General features: G+C 39.6%; 1 protein-coding gene across 2 annotated transcripts; it reads right to left on the bottom strand.

The window, feature by feature from the left end:
* Positions 1–5,925: 5,925 nt before the first annotated feature.
* LOC124040018 (protein phosphatase 1 regulatory subunit 3C-B-like) lies at positions 5,926–9,852 on the bottom strand. Of its 2 annotated transcripts, none has more exons than XM_046356722.1 (2): positions 9,595–9,852; positions 5,926–8,806 (listed from the first exon to the last, which is right to left on the bottom strand). In XM_046356722.1, exon 2 carries the CDS (start codon positions 8,723–8,725, stop codon positions 7,787–7,789), a length of 939 nt encoding a protein of 312 aa, XP_046212678.1. In that variant the 5' UTR covers positions 8,726–8,806; positions 9,595–9,852; the 3' UTR covers positions 5,926–7,786. The 2 variants fall into 2 exon arrangements, with proteins under 2 accessions (XP_046212678.1, XP_046212676.1); XM_046356720.1 differs by having other exon boundaries at positions 5,926–8,735; positions 9,595–9,851.
* Between the last annotated feature and the right edge of the window lie 4,393 nt (positions 9,853–14,245).

Raw genomic sequence — 14,245 nt, 5'->3', positions numbered from 1 at the left:
GTAAATATTTTTCGTAACTCTTATTTTTTATTAAAACTGCATTGTTGGTTAAGTACTTGTAAGCATTTCACTGTATTCAGCGCATGTGACAAAGAACATTTGATTTGATTTTCAGCCCTTGCCATAGATTTTCAAGCAGATTGAAGTCAAAACTGTAACTCGGCCACTCAGGAACATTCACTGTCTACTCGGTAATAAACTCCAGGTTAGATTTGGCCTTGTGTATTAGGTTATTGTCCTGCTGAAAGGTGAATTCATCTCCCAGTGTCTGGTGAAAACCAGACTGAACTAGATTTTCCTCTAGGATTTTGCAGTGCTTAGCACCATGCTGTTTCCTGAAAAACTCCCTAGTCCTTAACGATTACAAGCATACCCATAACATGATGCAGCCACCACTATGCTTGAAAATATGGAGAGTGGTTCTCAGTAATGTGTTGTATTGGATTTGCCACAAACATAGCACTCTCTATTCAGGACAAAAATGTAATTGCTTTGCCACATTTTTTTAAATATTACTTTCGGACTTGTTGCAAACAGGATTCATATTTTGGAATATTTGTAATATGTACAGGCATCCTTCTTTTCACTCTGTAAATTATGTAAGTATTGTGGAGTAACTACAATGTTGTTGATCCATCCACAGTTTTCTCCTTTCACTCTGTAATAGTTTTTTCATCACTGGCCTCATGGTGAAATCCCTGAATGGTTTCCTTCCTCTCCGGTAACTGAGTTAGGAAAGAGGTCTGTAGTATCTTTGTAGTAACTGGGTGTATTGATTACACCATCAAAGTGTAATGAATAACTTCACCATGCTCAAAGGAATATTCAATGTCTGCTTTTTGTATATTTACCCATCTACCAAAAGGTGCCATTCTTTGCAAGGCATTGGAAAACCTCCCTGGTCTTTGTGCTTGAATCTGTGTTTTAAATTCACTGCTCAACTAAGGGACCTTACAGATAATTGTATGTGTGAGGTACATACAGTAGATGAGGTAGTCATTCAAAAATCATGTTAAACACTATTATTGCCCACAGAGTGAGTCCATGCAACTTATTATGTGGCTTGTTAAGCACATCTTTACTCCTGAACTTATTTAGGCTTCCCATAACAAAGGGTTTGAATACTTATTGACTCAAGACATTCAGTTTTTCCTTTTTATTCATTTGTACCAACAAGAAAACAAAACGTAATTCTACTTTGACATTATGGGGGTATTGTGTGTAGGCCAGTGACAAAAAAAATCTACATTTAATCCATTTCAAATTCGGGCTGCAACACAACAAAATGTGTGAAAAAGTCAAGGGGTATGAATAGTTTGAAGGCACTGTAGTCCCATTCATTTTTGAAACGGGCTACCTTCAGCAAAACAATGTGTTTGTGGGAGTCTCGTCTTCCCATAGAGGGGTCATATTAGTTTTGCAGGCCAAATCGTTCGGACGCTACAGACGTTTCCGTGAGAAGACCGATATTCAGGATGTCTCCTGGTCGGTCTTACAAACACCGCTGTAGCCCTGTCACCTTCCACCGCCGATGTGGATGGCCGACATCGGCGGATGCGGTTGATTGAGATGCAGCCCATGCCAAAAACACATTTCTCTAGCATAAAAGAGATTTGTGTTTTATGCTAATTAGATTCATGCGGATGCGCAGACATCGACTATAGGGGGGTTAATGCTTATGGAATGTCGATTTGAAATCAAAGCTCACTCTTTTTGACGTTTGGTCATTTAATGCTTAAATACTCCTCTGTCTCCTGTATTCCTTTTAAGCAATAATATAGCATTCTTGCTCAAGAGCTCTATGACTCTTTCTGCATGGTTTACATCATACTGTTTGTTTACATTCTAGTTCCTCGTGAGATTTCGACATTCCAGGGTCCCACAAGACCAGACAGATGTCATGTAGCCTTTTGAGAGTTGAAGAGGTTTGGTTCGTTCTGCACTTTCAGTATATGAAGTTTTAGCTTGTGAACATTGTAATGGGAAATAGGCTGCGCCTAAAGTTAACACTTTGGAATAAAGAAGATTTCAAAGTACAAGGAAGAGACATTGCCAATTTTTTATATTAAAGTGGGACATCTTTCTCTGTCCAATGTGAGCATACAAATGGCGAGCATACATACTATTTAATGGTAAACGGCATAAAATAATATCCAACTCTGCATTTAAAGTGTATCTTCACCCTTTTGCTTTTGTATAACAATGTTCCTCTGTTCAACTGTGAGCAGTCACGTACTCTTGCAGTCCAGGACCCTGGCTAGTGTGAGTGAAGGTTGACATTTGGATTATTCTGCCACCATACCAGGCAGCTGAGGCATGCGCCAAGAATAGTGTCCGTTTGCAAGGAAGGAATGGAGACTAGGAAGAAAGCGTGGCAAAAAAGCTCACGTTCATTATTTGTGAGTCACTTTGTGAGTCACTAGTGATGTCAGCTCCTGCCCCCTATGATGTCATTACATTCTATGTGAGGGCTTGACAGGACAACATATAAGAGGAGGACGTTAACATGATCTGGTCACAGCATGTGACTTTAGGACAAAGTATGTGTTACATATTCAGTTTCCACCTCTTCCGATGATGTACAGTACAGAGACACCTTGGAGATGTTGGGGCCCACTAACCTGCCCAATGTCACCCACTAGTAACAAAGTTTGTCCATTAAGTAATAGACATTACAATCACACACACACACACACAAACACACACTTGAGGATTGATAAGGAGTTACTAGAATTCACTATAGATGCCATGTTTTGCCTCTATGGGGTAGTGTCTGGTATTTTGGGTTGCTTGGAGTTTAGCAAGACTTCTTTAGACATTGTTTCCCCAAGTGAATTCTGTCTGACATATAAAACAGTCACTCTCATTATTTTGTGCCCTATAGGTATATTCAAGCTTTAGATGTACTTCTAAACAAGCCACTCGTGTCCCTAGTTTCTCTAGGTAGAAGAGTAGTCCATCAGGGTCGGATGTTGTCTGGGTTTAGCATTGACCAACAAACCAAAGACCAAAATGACCGCATCAAGGTATTTTCAACCTATTTTTGTAAATCAGAACCCTGTATCAAATGAAGAGACACATGTCAACTCTACAAATGTTCTGCCGTAGACAAGTTGATAATGAATAAATAATGGGCATAATTTCAATAATGTCTTTGTCTGCCAATATGCCATGTCTCATTAGAAAATCACAGCTACAATGCTTTCACATCAGAGTAGCATCAAAACAACATGAAGTAATTCCAAAGTAAATCAAAATATTAAGGAGAGAGAGCATGGGAGAGGGCAAGTGTTTTGTATGTTTCTTTCCAAGTGAAAGAACAGAGAACTCTACCCTTGTAAAGACATCATATCCATTTTTTTTAAAAAAATGTCCAAAGATTAAAGACATACATACACTGTTAAAAAATCCAGTTGTTTTACAGTAACTTACCGGCAGCCGATTACTTGTAAGTTACTGTCAAATAAAATACAGTATGTTACCGTAAATACCAAAGAAACTCTGGTTTAACAGTACATTACTGTAAGGTTAATGTTAGGATTACTGTTACCTTAAAAACAACAGGATTTTTTAAAACCGTGTACAGTACATGGAAAGACAAAACCAATGTTTCAAGTCTGAATCCAGTCTTATGTGCTGATCCTGTAACAATTAATTGAGACAGGCCATTATATTGTCCCTGCCAAAATAACATAATTTTCACTGTGACCAGCAACATGAAAATAACTAAACTATGTCAGTAAACAATGATGAAACATCCTGTTTCCCAATAACCTGATTACAAACACTGATCTTTACTTTGGCTTCAATGTTCAAGCGGATACCATGTCAATACTGAGTTGACCTGTAGTGGATTCTCTATCATTGGTGAACCACTGACAACCCCATATACTGTATCCAGCTTTAAGGGACATGCGTCTGGAATTCTTTGGAGTTTTAATGGAGTTAAAATGTCTTTGTCATTATAACCCCACAACGTCTTTGGAAACATTACGTTCCCTAACTTCTCATTCAACTCTGTCTGATGAGTAACCAAAGTTAACACACATCTGGCAGGCCATTGGGCTCATTCGCAAGGTGTTAATAGCAAAGGATCCATTTTTTGGGATGCTGGCTAGAGTAAGGCATTGGCAGTGTAAAAGGGCAGGTGTGAATGAGTGAGTAATATGACATGTCTAGGTCGTAGAGTGACTGGACAGTTAGTAGCGCCCACAGTTGCTATCCGAGGTACTGTGCTTGACCTTTTTGACTTCGAAAAGGTGGTGAGCTCCTGACCAACGCACAAGGACACATGGCTTGATTGCCGCAAATCTTCACCACTTCTACTTATAGTAGATGTTATTGTAAGCAAGTTGTGAGAAAGTTGACGGACTACCTAGAGATGGATCATGTCGGATTAATCACAAAACCTGGCTTCGTCCATCGTACTTGTGATAGCCTTGGTAAGTTTATGTGTGAAATTATATTATTGAAGTGTCCTATCTCATTAACAATGAGATTATATAATTTCAGGGTCCCATTATTTGCAGGGTAGGCTATGCCAATTCCAACAATGTTTTTGTACTCTATTGATACAATTTATTTGAACTAGCTGAAAATAGTATTATTCGGTTTGTGATATTGGTTCAGCTGCTCACGTGCTGATCGATTCATGCATGGGACGAGTGCGTTGACGCTCAATCGCTGACCATCTGTACCTGTATGAGACAGGCAGTCAGAAGCAGAACAAGACGAATCCAAAAACAAGCGATATGCCTCAGCTAGGGTACAGACTGCTAGGGGACTGAATGCTATCAAGACGATGCTTCTTAGTTACTTAAATCGGATCTTTCTCAGTGCTTTAACCAATCTGAACCTGATAGTCACTGACTCGCTCAATTCAACTCTTACGTTCAAACAGTAAACACAGACGTCTCCCCACTCGACCTGTCCGGGAGAAGTTTTCTTTCCCTTCGTCTCTGTGTCATTCTCTCTCTTCTACACTCTGATTGAATGCAAAGTCAAACATGCCAAGTTCTTCCGGCTCAATACATCCTGACGAAAACTGCATTTCTAAACAGCTTTTGCAGCAAATGGCTGGTACGTGCTGGTACGCAGGCAGAGCGATCATTATGCTCACACAGTCTGTGTTATCGTCTGCTCTGCTCTCTGTCTCTAATAATAGCAGCGACCTGTCTGGTCTATGCTCATACATCTGACAGCTCATCAATCTTGGCCAATGAGACACGCTCTCTGTCTGCCCAGTGCTCTACGTCCGTCTGTTAACATTGCCTGTGTGGCTATTTGTCTCTTCAGCATTCGTAAGTGAGGCTCTCTGCACTTTCTGAGAGACGTGCGTCACATGCGACACTGGAAACATATGGACCAACAATGGACCAGACGCTGACCTACTGTCAATCAATCAATAAATCAATCAAATGTATTTATAAAGGCCTTCTTACATCAGCTAATGCCACAAAGTGCTGTACAGAAACCCAGCCTAAAACCCCCAAACAGCAAGCAATAAAGGTGTAGAAGTACGGTGGCTAAGAAAAACTCCCTAGAAAGGCTGGAATTTAGGAATAAACCTAGGGTGGAACCAGGCTGTGAGGGGTTGGCCTGGTTCTGGATGTGCCGGGTGGAGATTATAACAGAACATGGCCAAGATGTTCAAATGTTCATAGATGACCAAATGACTGTTTGTGTCTGCTCTCAATTGCTTGATTGTTTGAACGGTCACCCCTGTATAAATATACTTTTGTAATAAGAGTCACACCACTTTTATAATTTGTGCACCCTGTTTAGTCACCAAATGTCATCAAGAATGTTGTACTTGAGCTTTAGACAATGGTATTTTGCACATACAGTGATCCCAGCTGGATAATACTGCTTAGACAACATAATCATCTCATACATAAAATCCAGATTGAAAAGTCAGGAGCCTTAGACATTAGATTTGTTTTTATTTCTAAAAGGAACACAGAAAACAGTCAACCATTTCTCACACACAGAGACCTTTCCTTGTAGTAGAAAAAACCATGCTGGTGGTTAGACAGCGTGGCTTGTGTCATAGCCCTTTACATTTGGCCGTATTTCCATTTCAGAAACAAAGTAGCTAACAGTGTTCACCACTGTCTGGTAAATACTGAAGCCTCAGTCACAAGCATAGCCCTCGAACACGGACCTATTTTCCATTCATTTCCCTTTTAAGCACTTCCCTTACTTACTCATACATTCCTTAAATAACATCCCCACTGCCCCTCACTCTCTTCCCCCTTTTTTTTACCCATAGGAGACAATTCACATAGCATGGGTCCACGAAACACATTGAAGATAGAACAGCACATTCGTACAGTAGCAGCAAACATTTTGAAGAGCAGGTTAGGAAGAGCACATTGAATGTGTTTGCATGTGAAGGATTTTCACAAATACCATGGAGGTAGGAAAAATGCTAAGTGAAAAAAGGGAGGTGTTCCATTTTAGGCCTACACCTAATTGATAATATGCTGGGGTATCGTCATGCATATTTACCTGTATTTCTTTTCATTTTTTTCACCTGAAAGTCTTCAATCAAATGGTACCATGGCATTTTAGACAACTTCAATATGAAGTACTTTATGTTGTACCAAATGATTCCACTTTCAACTTCTTATTCTTTCACATGTTAAAGGCATACCATATTTCGGTCAGTGCAAAGTCGTGTGCTCTGGCAACAATGTCTGGCAACATTCGGGTGACTTACTTACATTGTACTGATATTCTGGTGGCTTGCCGTACATCTAACACCAAACAATAGTTCCAGCTATTACAGGGCAAGTAAAGCTAATTATGTTGATATACTGTAAACTCACCAAAACAGCACTCCATGTACAAAATGCTAAACCTAAATGCTAAAAATATGAATTAAAGTGCAGGCTCCCAAATTTGGAGTGGTCTTTCTGTTTTTGAAAACAGCTTTACTCACTGTGTATACAGGTGGTGAAGTAACGCCATTGTATTACAAACAGCTTTACTCACTGTGTATACAGGTGGTGAATTAACGCCATTGTATTACAAACAGCTTTACTCACTGTGTATACAGGTGGTGAAGTAACGCCATTGTATTACAAACTGCTTTACTCACTGTGTATACAGGTGGTGAAGTAACGCCATTGTATTACAAACTGCTTTACTCACTGTGTATACAGGTGGTGAAGTAACGCCATTGTATTACAGACTGCTTATCGGACAATCAAAGTAAGATCACAGAGGAAGGCATCTATGTTACGACAAATCATAATTTAACATTTCCAAATCTATAAAATGCTTTAGTTCACTGCATAAATCGAGTACACTATTATATCTGAGCCTTTAATGCCCTTTGCAATTTGTAATTAATTCTAGACTATTTAAATCATAATATTTGTGTGGCTATGATGGCATATTACCACAATGCTTTATGTTGTGTACAGGTACACAATGATTAGGGGGTTAACTGGATGACAACAACAGGATCAAATGGTTGTTTATAGATTTCTGTTTCTTCACATATACCCACTAAACATGAAGAGACAGCACATTCTGAACCTTTTCACTGCAGTGACAAAAACAAAGATGTCCATTCTTAGGGCCCCACAATGACCGCAACTGTTGATGTTCGAGTCATCTTAACGGTTCAGATTGTGGTTATATCTTCATTGTTGGGGGAAGGGGGGGGGTCAGCCGGCACTCTCATATGAACACACAGTTAAATGTTCTGCTATCGCTCAAATGGAATTGATGTTATGAGAGCATCTTGTGGATTTCTCATAAAGGCCCTGTTGTTGCTTCACCAGTATGGGGCTGTGGTCTCTATGCGTCCCCGGCTCTGCCATTCAGGGAAGAATCCACTGGACGTTCTCGGGCTCCCGAACTGGTCAAACTCCATCTCCGGCGTCTTGCCGTCTCTCTGGAACTCAACTGGTGCGGTGGTCTGGATGATGGGATTGCTGGTCTGGTCAGCGTCTGTGTCGTTGTGGAGCAACTTGTAGTTCTTCTCATCGTTGTTGTCCCAGTATGTCTGATCCTGGGTAGTGAAGCATATGCAGAACTCTACCCGCTCCTGTGAGGGCACAGAACTTGGCAGGTCGACGGTGAAAGCGAAGGTGTCCGTGTCCAAACAACCGTACACATTGTTCAGGTACGTACATGCAACGTCCGTGTGTGTTTCCCATGAGTCAAACGTTATCCGTATGGAAACCAGTTTCTCAAAGCTTAAATTCCTCACTTTCACAGTGCCAGTGAGTGACCGTTCCTGGAGCGTGCAGTTCTCCAGACACACTTGGTTCTTCTTAAGCCGGTTCCTGAAGTCAAGATAATCTGCAGCAGGCTGAGGGAAGTCCAGAGTAAAACTTTTCTCTATGGAGACCTTCAGGCCGGTGGTGGCATTGGCCAGGTCCGACAGGTCAAATTGCAGGTCAGACAGTGGGTCCTCCTCAAACTCCTTGAAGATGTGGATGGCCGTTAAGGACATGCCTTTTGAATCGGCAAAGACCACCCGCTTCTTCCCGCTGGCCTTGGGACTCTTCCATCCCAGGCTGGAGGCCTCTGCCTCCTGCTTGGAGCTGATGCACGGCCTCAGTGGTTTGTAGCAGTTGGCCAGGTTTCGCGATCGGCAGTCCTCGTACGTGCTGAAGAAGCTGCGGAGGGGCGGAGAGCTGGCCAGGCAGATCCTCATGGCTACATCTACTGGCATGATGGGACCTGGCATCGGCCTGGTGTCCAACATGTGTAGGACCCTGTTGAAAAAGAAGACCGCACCAAGAGGACAACAGGGTTCTAGGTGAAACTGTTATATGTTCAGTTTCAACTGAACATAGTCAAGCCCATACAGGATGTGGTCAAAGAAAGTAATAGAACTCATGTCAGAAGTCTGTACACAGGCTATGCTGTGTCAGAGGTAACAGTATTTTAGGGATACTCAAACCACACTTCCGTAGTAATATTGTATGCAGAAATGCTTTCATTCTTTTGGGGGGATTGATGTAGTTCATTAATTGAAAGAGACCTGTCATCTAAATTAATCCAACACAGATGTGTAAAAGTATTCAATATATTTGTTCCTGGAACAGTTTGAATATCTACACTGATAATAATGCTCAAAATAGTTTATAGCAGGCTATAATAATCGTATGTATGGAGCTATATTGCATACTTTTACAGTTCAAATAGGCCTAATTATTATCCAGAAAATATTCAGCAATAGCTTACAAAGGTCCAGAAGATAAACAGCTATCCACATTTCAAGTCCTTGCTCACACGATAATAGCTGTGCCACATAGACTATAGGTTATTCGTTTTCATGTAGATCATGGGGGCAGTAGGCTTGAGTATAAATAGGTGACCTTTTATCTAGCTCTATGCAACAATACTGGCCAGTCAATGAAAATGTAATAAAAAGTATCACAGGCATAAGAAAACTGGCCAGTGATTCAATTTATGATATTTCATCGACAGATGTAATCTCACCTGTGATTCAAAAACTATTATATTTCAGAAACTTTTCGTTTTTATTAATTGCGCAGTTCAAAATTCATGCCCCATCCAATGACAGTAGTTCCATCGAAGCGCTTCACATTTGACGCACTGAGAGCTTACCTTGTGCAATTCATTGGAAAGCGTTGAAACAGCCAAAAACCCTTAAATGTTGCTGATGAATAAAACGGACTAACTTCATAAGAACAGAATTGTGTTATTGTTTATTTTGCCATTCCAATGAAGGTTGAGGATCCTGAATGCTGCGTGGCACGCCCACTTCACCTCTGCAGTCCAGCTGTACTAACAATGGTTTAGGCGCTCTCCAGTCTCCATCTGTACATCCAGACGATTCGCATACTGCTTCAAATTAACCCCGGATGATAGCCAATGGTAAAGCCAAACGCCGAGCGCTCGAGCAATCAGCGACCAGCTCAGCGTTGCGTGTCTACGTTCCTACCCGACGTGCTGAAATGTCTAGTCGGTTCGGGTTACGTTGCAGGATGGGGAGTGGAGGAGAAGATTTAGATTTTGAGTCATAATAGACCTCTACTGGTTGTTTTTATGTTTAGCAACTAAATATGTGCATGTCAATAACAATAATAATAGTTTGTAGTCTATACGTTATATACATCTATAATACCATATCTCATAGTTTGAAGACAGACCTGAGGCATTTTGTACACACCATTAGCCTATTTGTGAAATTCCTGGTCTAACTAACTCTAGTTGGATCGGAAAAATCGGGGATCATAATCTAAATATAACTACACAAAAGTGGGAGCCTGGGTTGGGAGATATTTCTTTGAGATCTCAGGCAACTGTAGGCTTTGAAATACCTCCACCCTGACACAGCACATCGAGTTGAACTTGTCTGAGCAGAGTATCAGTTCATCATAGGGGTACGAACATCTGCTAGGTGCCATGCTAGCGAGGACAACTTTTGCCCTGAAGCGTCCTAGGGAAACTGTTTATATTTGTCTCTGCTGGCTTTAGAGCAGTGCAGATTATCGTAGCTCTTTTTAGCTTGTGAAGGGCTGGAGGAGTGTTCTCACCGCTATCATGGACGTGGTAGACAGAAGAGGCGCCATGGAGAGGGTAGTGTGAGAGGGTGTCAAGTGAAATGTCCAGCATCAGAAGCCTTATTACTCAGACGTGACTGAGATTCTACTCTTGTCTCTATTGGGAGATAAGGTGCTATACATGACCCTTACATCATTGCAGTAGGAACTTTGAAAGAATTCCCGTTCCATAACTGACTTGAGTTATAACTGTGTAAAATGGATGATCTACTTTCACAATATGATGTGTAATATCCCCGAATGTAAAAGCAAATGACTAAAACAATCCAATCTAGATATGGTTTATGAAAACTTGGTAAAGGCAAAAAAGTTTCTTACACAGTAGTCTGTCTAAAAACATTTCTGATTGCAACCTATTTCCTCATAGCAACCATTTGGCTTGAAGCCAAGTACTGTGTGCGCTTCCCGAGCGGTCGCGGTCAGGAGTTCTTACACATTCGTTGGTTTTTGCATAACAGGAAGTTAAGTTTAATGACGGTCTGCATATCTGCGAAATGCAAGCTCACTGTTATACAGTAACTTCCGGAGCAACTGAAAAACATACTAGTGACACACCGAGATAGTGTAAATTACTCTTTAAATACAGTATCTAAGTAAGGTTGAAATTGCAGCAGCAGCCTAAAATAGTCATAATAGTGTGCCTGTTGCTTACTTGATATCAGCACCCATTGAGGCTTAGTTTCACATGATTCAATATCCTTTAAAAGTGCACACTTCACCTGCTTTTTCTTCCAGCATACATACTCCTCGGTGGAATTTCAAATGAGTCAGCATTATTAATAAGTTTCCTGAGGCAAAACGAACAATACTGTTTGGGTATGCCTTCAGATCCAAATCTTTATAGTTCCTTATACTTGAGGCACTGGCCCAAGAAAACACTGCAAACTTCTGTTATAGTTATGCTATTAAGCGGTTATTTCTATTTGTAACAAAATATTTTCTATTCTTGTGTTGGATATTTCCTCTAGCATTTGGATGTGGTTTGAATGATTGACCAAGATACATATTTAAAACTTTATTTAGGTCAAAATGCTTTCCTGGCTGATATCCCTGCAAGTGGTAGAGTACCCATATCACAACAATGAATTGTTATGAATTCTGGATTGGTTAGGTCAGATGGTAGGCCTACCTGAAGGATTCACTCTACAGTGTTTAATCTGGCAGTCTGCCTAACAACCCAACTGAGTAGAAAAATACATTGTTTCAGACTTAGAGACACCCAGTGGAAAATGACCAAAATGATTCTTAGGGAGTAGGGACATATTTTTGAAATGCAGCCAAAATGCATACTCGTCCCTTTAAAAAATATCATGATATAATCCATTCTGTATAGAGCCAACAAACTAGGTGATTGGTCCTTTGTAGAAATGTACCACAACTTTTGATAAGTATAGTCTACTGAGCTATTTGTGGGTATCTTTTTGAATGTGGTTTATTTGGTTCATATACCGTATCAACCAATAAACAGATGATTCACACTAAATGACATAGAACATGGAGTCTTCCCACATTTAAGTACTCTCCCAACGGCCTATAGGGGGTGCTGATATGAATAGAGGGCCAGAAACAGGGGCCTGGCAGCTACTGAGAAGTATTTTTAGCACACCAAGTTCAGATGCGTTTGCCTTGTCCTCACCAGACTGTAGTTACATAAGTCATTGGCAATAGAAGTAACTTCATATCCTAAATTTCATTTTTTTTTTTTGTGTTGAAAATGGAACCCTTCAACCGAAGAACTACAGTACCAGTCAAAAGTTTGGACACACCTACTCATTCCAGGGTTTTACTAGATTTTTTAGAATGATCTTCTACATTGTAATACATATGGAATCATGTAGGAACCAAACAACTGATCAAAAAAATCAAAATAAATTTGAGATTCTTCAAAGTATCCACCCTTTATGCCTCGATGACAGCTTTACACAATCTTGGTATTTTTGTTCACTACATGATTCCATATGACATTTCATAGTTTTGATGTCTTCACTGTTATTCTACAATGTAGAAAATAGTTTAAAAAATAAAGAAAAACCCTTGAATGAGTAGGTGTGTCCTAACTTTTGATTGGTACTGTATATATTTCCATTTTTTTAAATGTTGGTGATATGGTATATTTCTAGTTGTATAGTCCATATGAACAGTCCAGAGTCTTGATATTATATACAGACTATAAATAGACAACAGTACAATACATTTCTATCTCAGTGAATTTACAACAAGATACAAAATAGTAATCAGAAAATGAAAAAAGCACAAACAGTATATGGCTCTTTGGTTGAAGGGTTGAATTATCCTTCTTAAATATTTATCATAGAGAAAACATGATTAATTTCATTTGCAGGTTTTGGGATGGCACAACTGGCTATCTGATCTGTGATAAATCGGGACACTGCTCAGTTGTCCAGACCAGTTGAAGTGGAGCCAATACACCAGATTTACACAGACAATTCAAGGTCAAACTCACTTTAAAAAATGTGAATTGTGAAAACTGGTGGTAAGCCATTTGACAGATACAATAGGTGAGATATATGGCAAGAGCAGGCCCAGCATATCATGAAACTAGCATAGACATATATTATATTAATTAGACAGTATGGGATAATAACTTGATAATAATATTGCATCAAATTCTTTCCCATATTATTTTCCTTCTGAAGTATAAACCATTTTTGAGCATTTTCTGTATGGTTGTATAGGTGGTATGAATATAACAGGCATATAGGTCTGCTGCTGTAAAAATGTGACAATAAGCACTATCCACTGGCAAATTAAGAAGAGAAGACTGCAGTGGAGAGACAATTAGATGATCATATTCTTCCTCATAATAATGAAATTATATATTTTTAAGTAAGTGTGACCTTTATTTCATAGAGAAATCGATTTCCAGTCAGTGCATAATGCTTCAGAAGTGGTTTCATTACAAAAAGGAATCACAACCAGAGGCGATGCTAGGCACAGCAGCACGACTGGATTTTAAGCATCTCATCACGTGATGGGTGAAAATACCTCGTTTTTTAAAATAACCGTTCTCCTGGCAGCATTATGCTAGCAGCACGATCGCTGATTTATTTTATTCTCCAATTAAGAGTCCCCCTACAAAGACATGATAGAATTTGGAAACACCGATTATTTTTAAACTCTCGTTCTGTACAATTGTTTTTCCACAGCATTGCAACTGCCTTTAAAATATGACATACTTTTTGATATGACATACTTTTTAATATTGCATTATTTATACCAGCATTTTTTTCGAAAGTTTACACCAATACTGGAATGTTGAAAGCTATTGTGTAGGGTAAAGAAATACAGTTCTAATAAAATACAATATGTGTAATTGGAATAACTCAATAAAGTCTAAAACGTAAATTTCTCTATTGTGCTGGGCAACGGGTGTAATACAGTGTGCTGGTGACTCCTTACTCTGCCCACTCTATGCACTGCAATGCAATACACTGCACATGAATTAAATATTGGTTTATATTTTTTTTAAACTATTATTTGTGCAGATGTAAACATGGGATTGGGATTACTCAGTAGGGTCTGTTGAACCTACAGTGAGGGAAAATAGTATTTGATTCCCTGCTGATTTTGTACGTTTGCCCACTAACAAAGAAATTATCAGTCTATAATTTTAATGGTAGGTTTATTTGAACAGTGAGAGACAGAATAACAACAAAAAAATCCAGAAATAC

This window comes from Oncorhynchus gorbuscha, linkage group LG07 (genome assembly GCF_021184085.1).
Source record: "Oncorhynchus gorbuscha isolate QuinsamMale2020 ecotype Even-year linkage group LG07, OgorEven_v1.0, whole genome shotgun sequence".
Lineage (NCBI taxonomy): Eukaryota > Metazoa > Chordata > Actinopteri > Salmoniformes > Salmonidae > Oncorhynchus > Oncorhynchus gorbuscha.
This window is presented reverse-complemented; position numbering and strand designations above follow the sequence as displayed.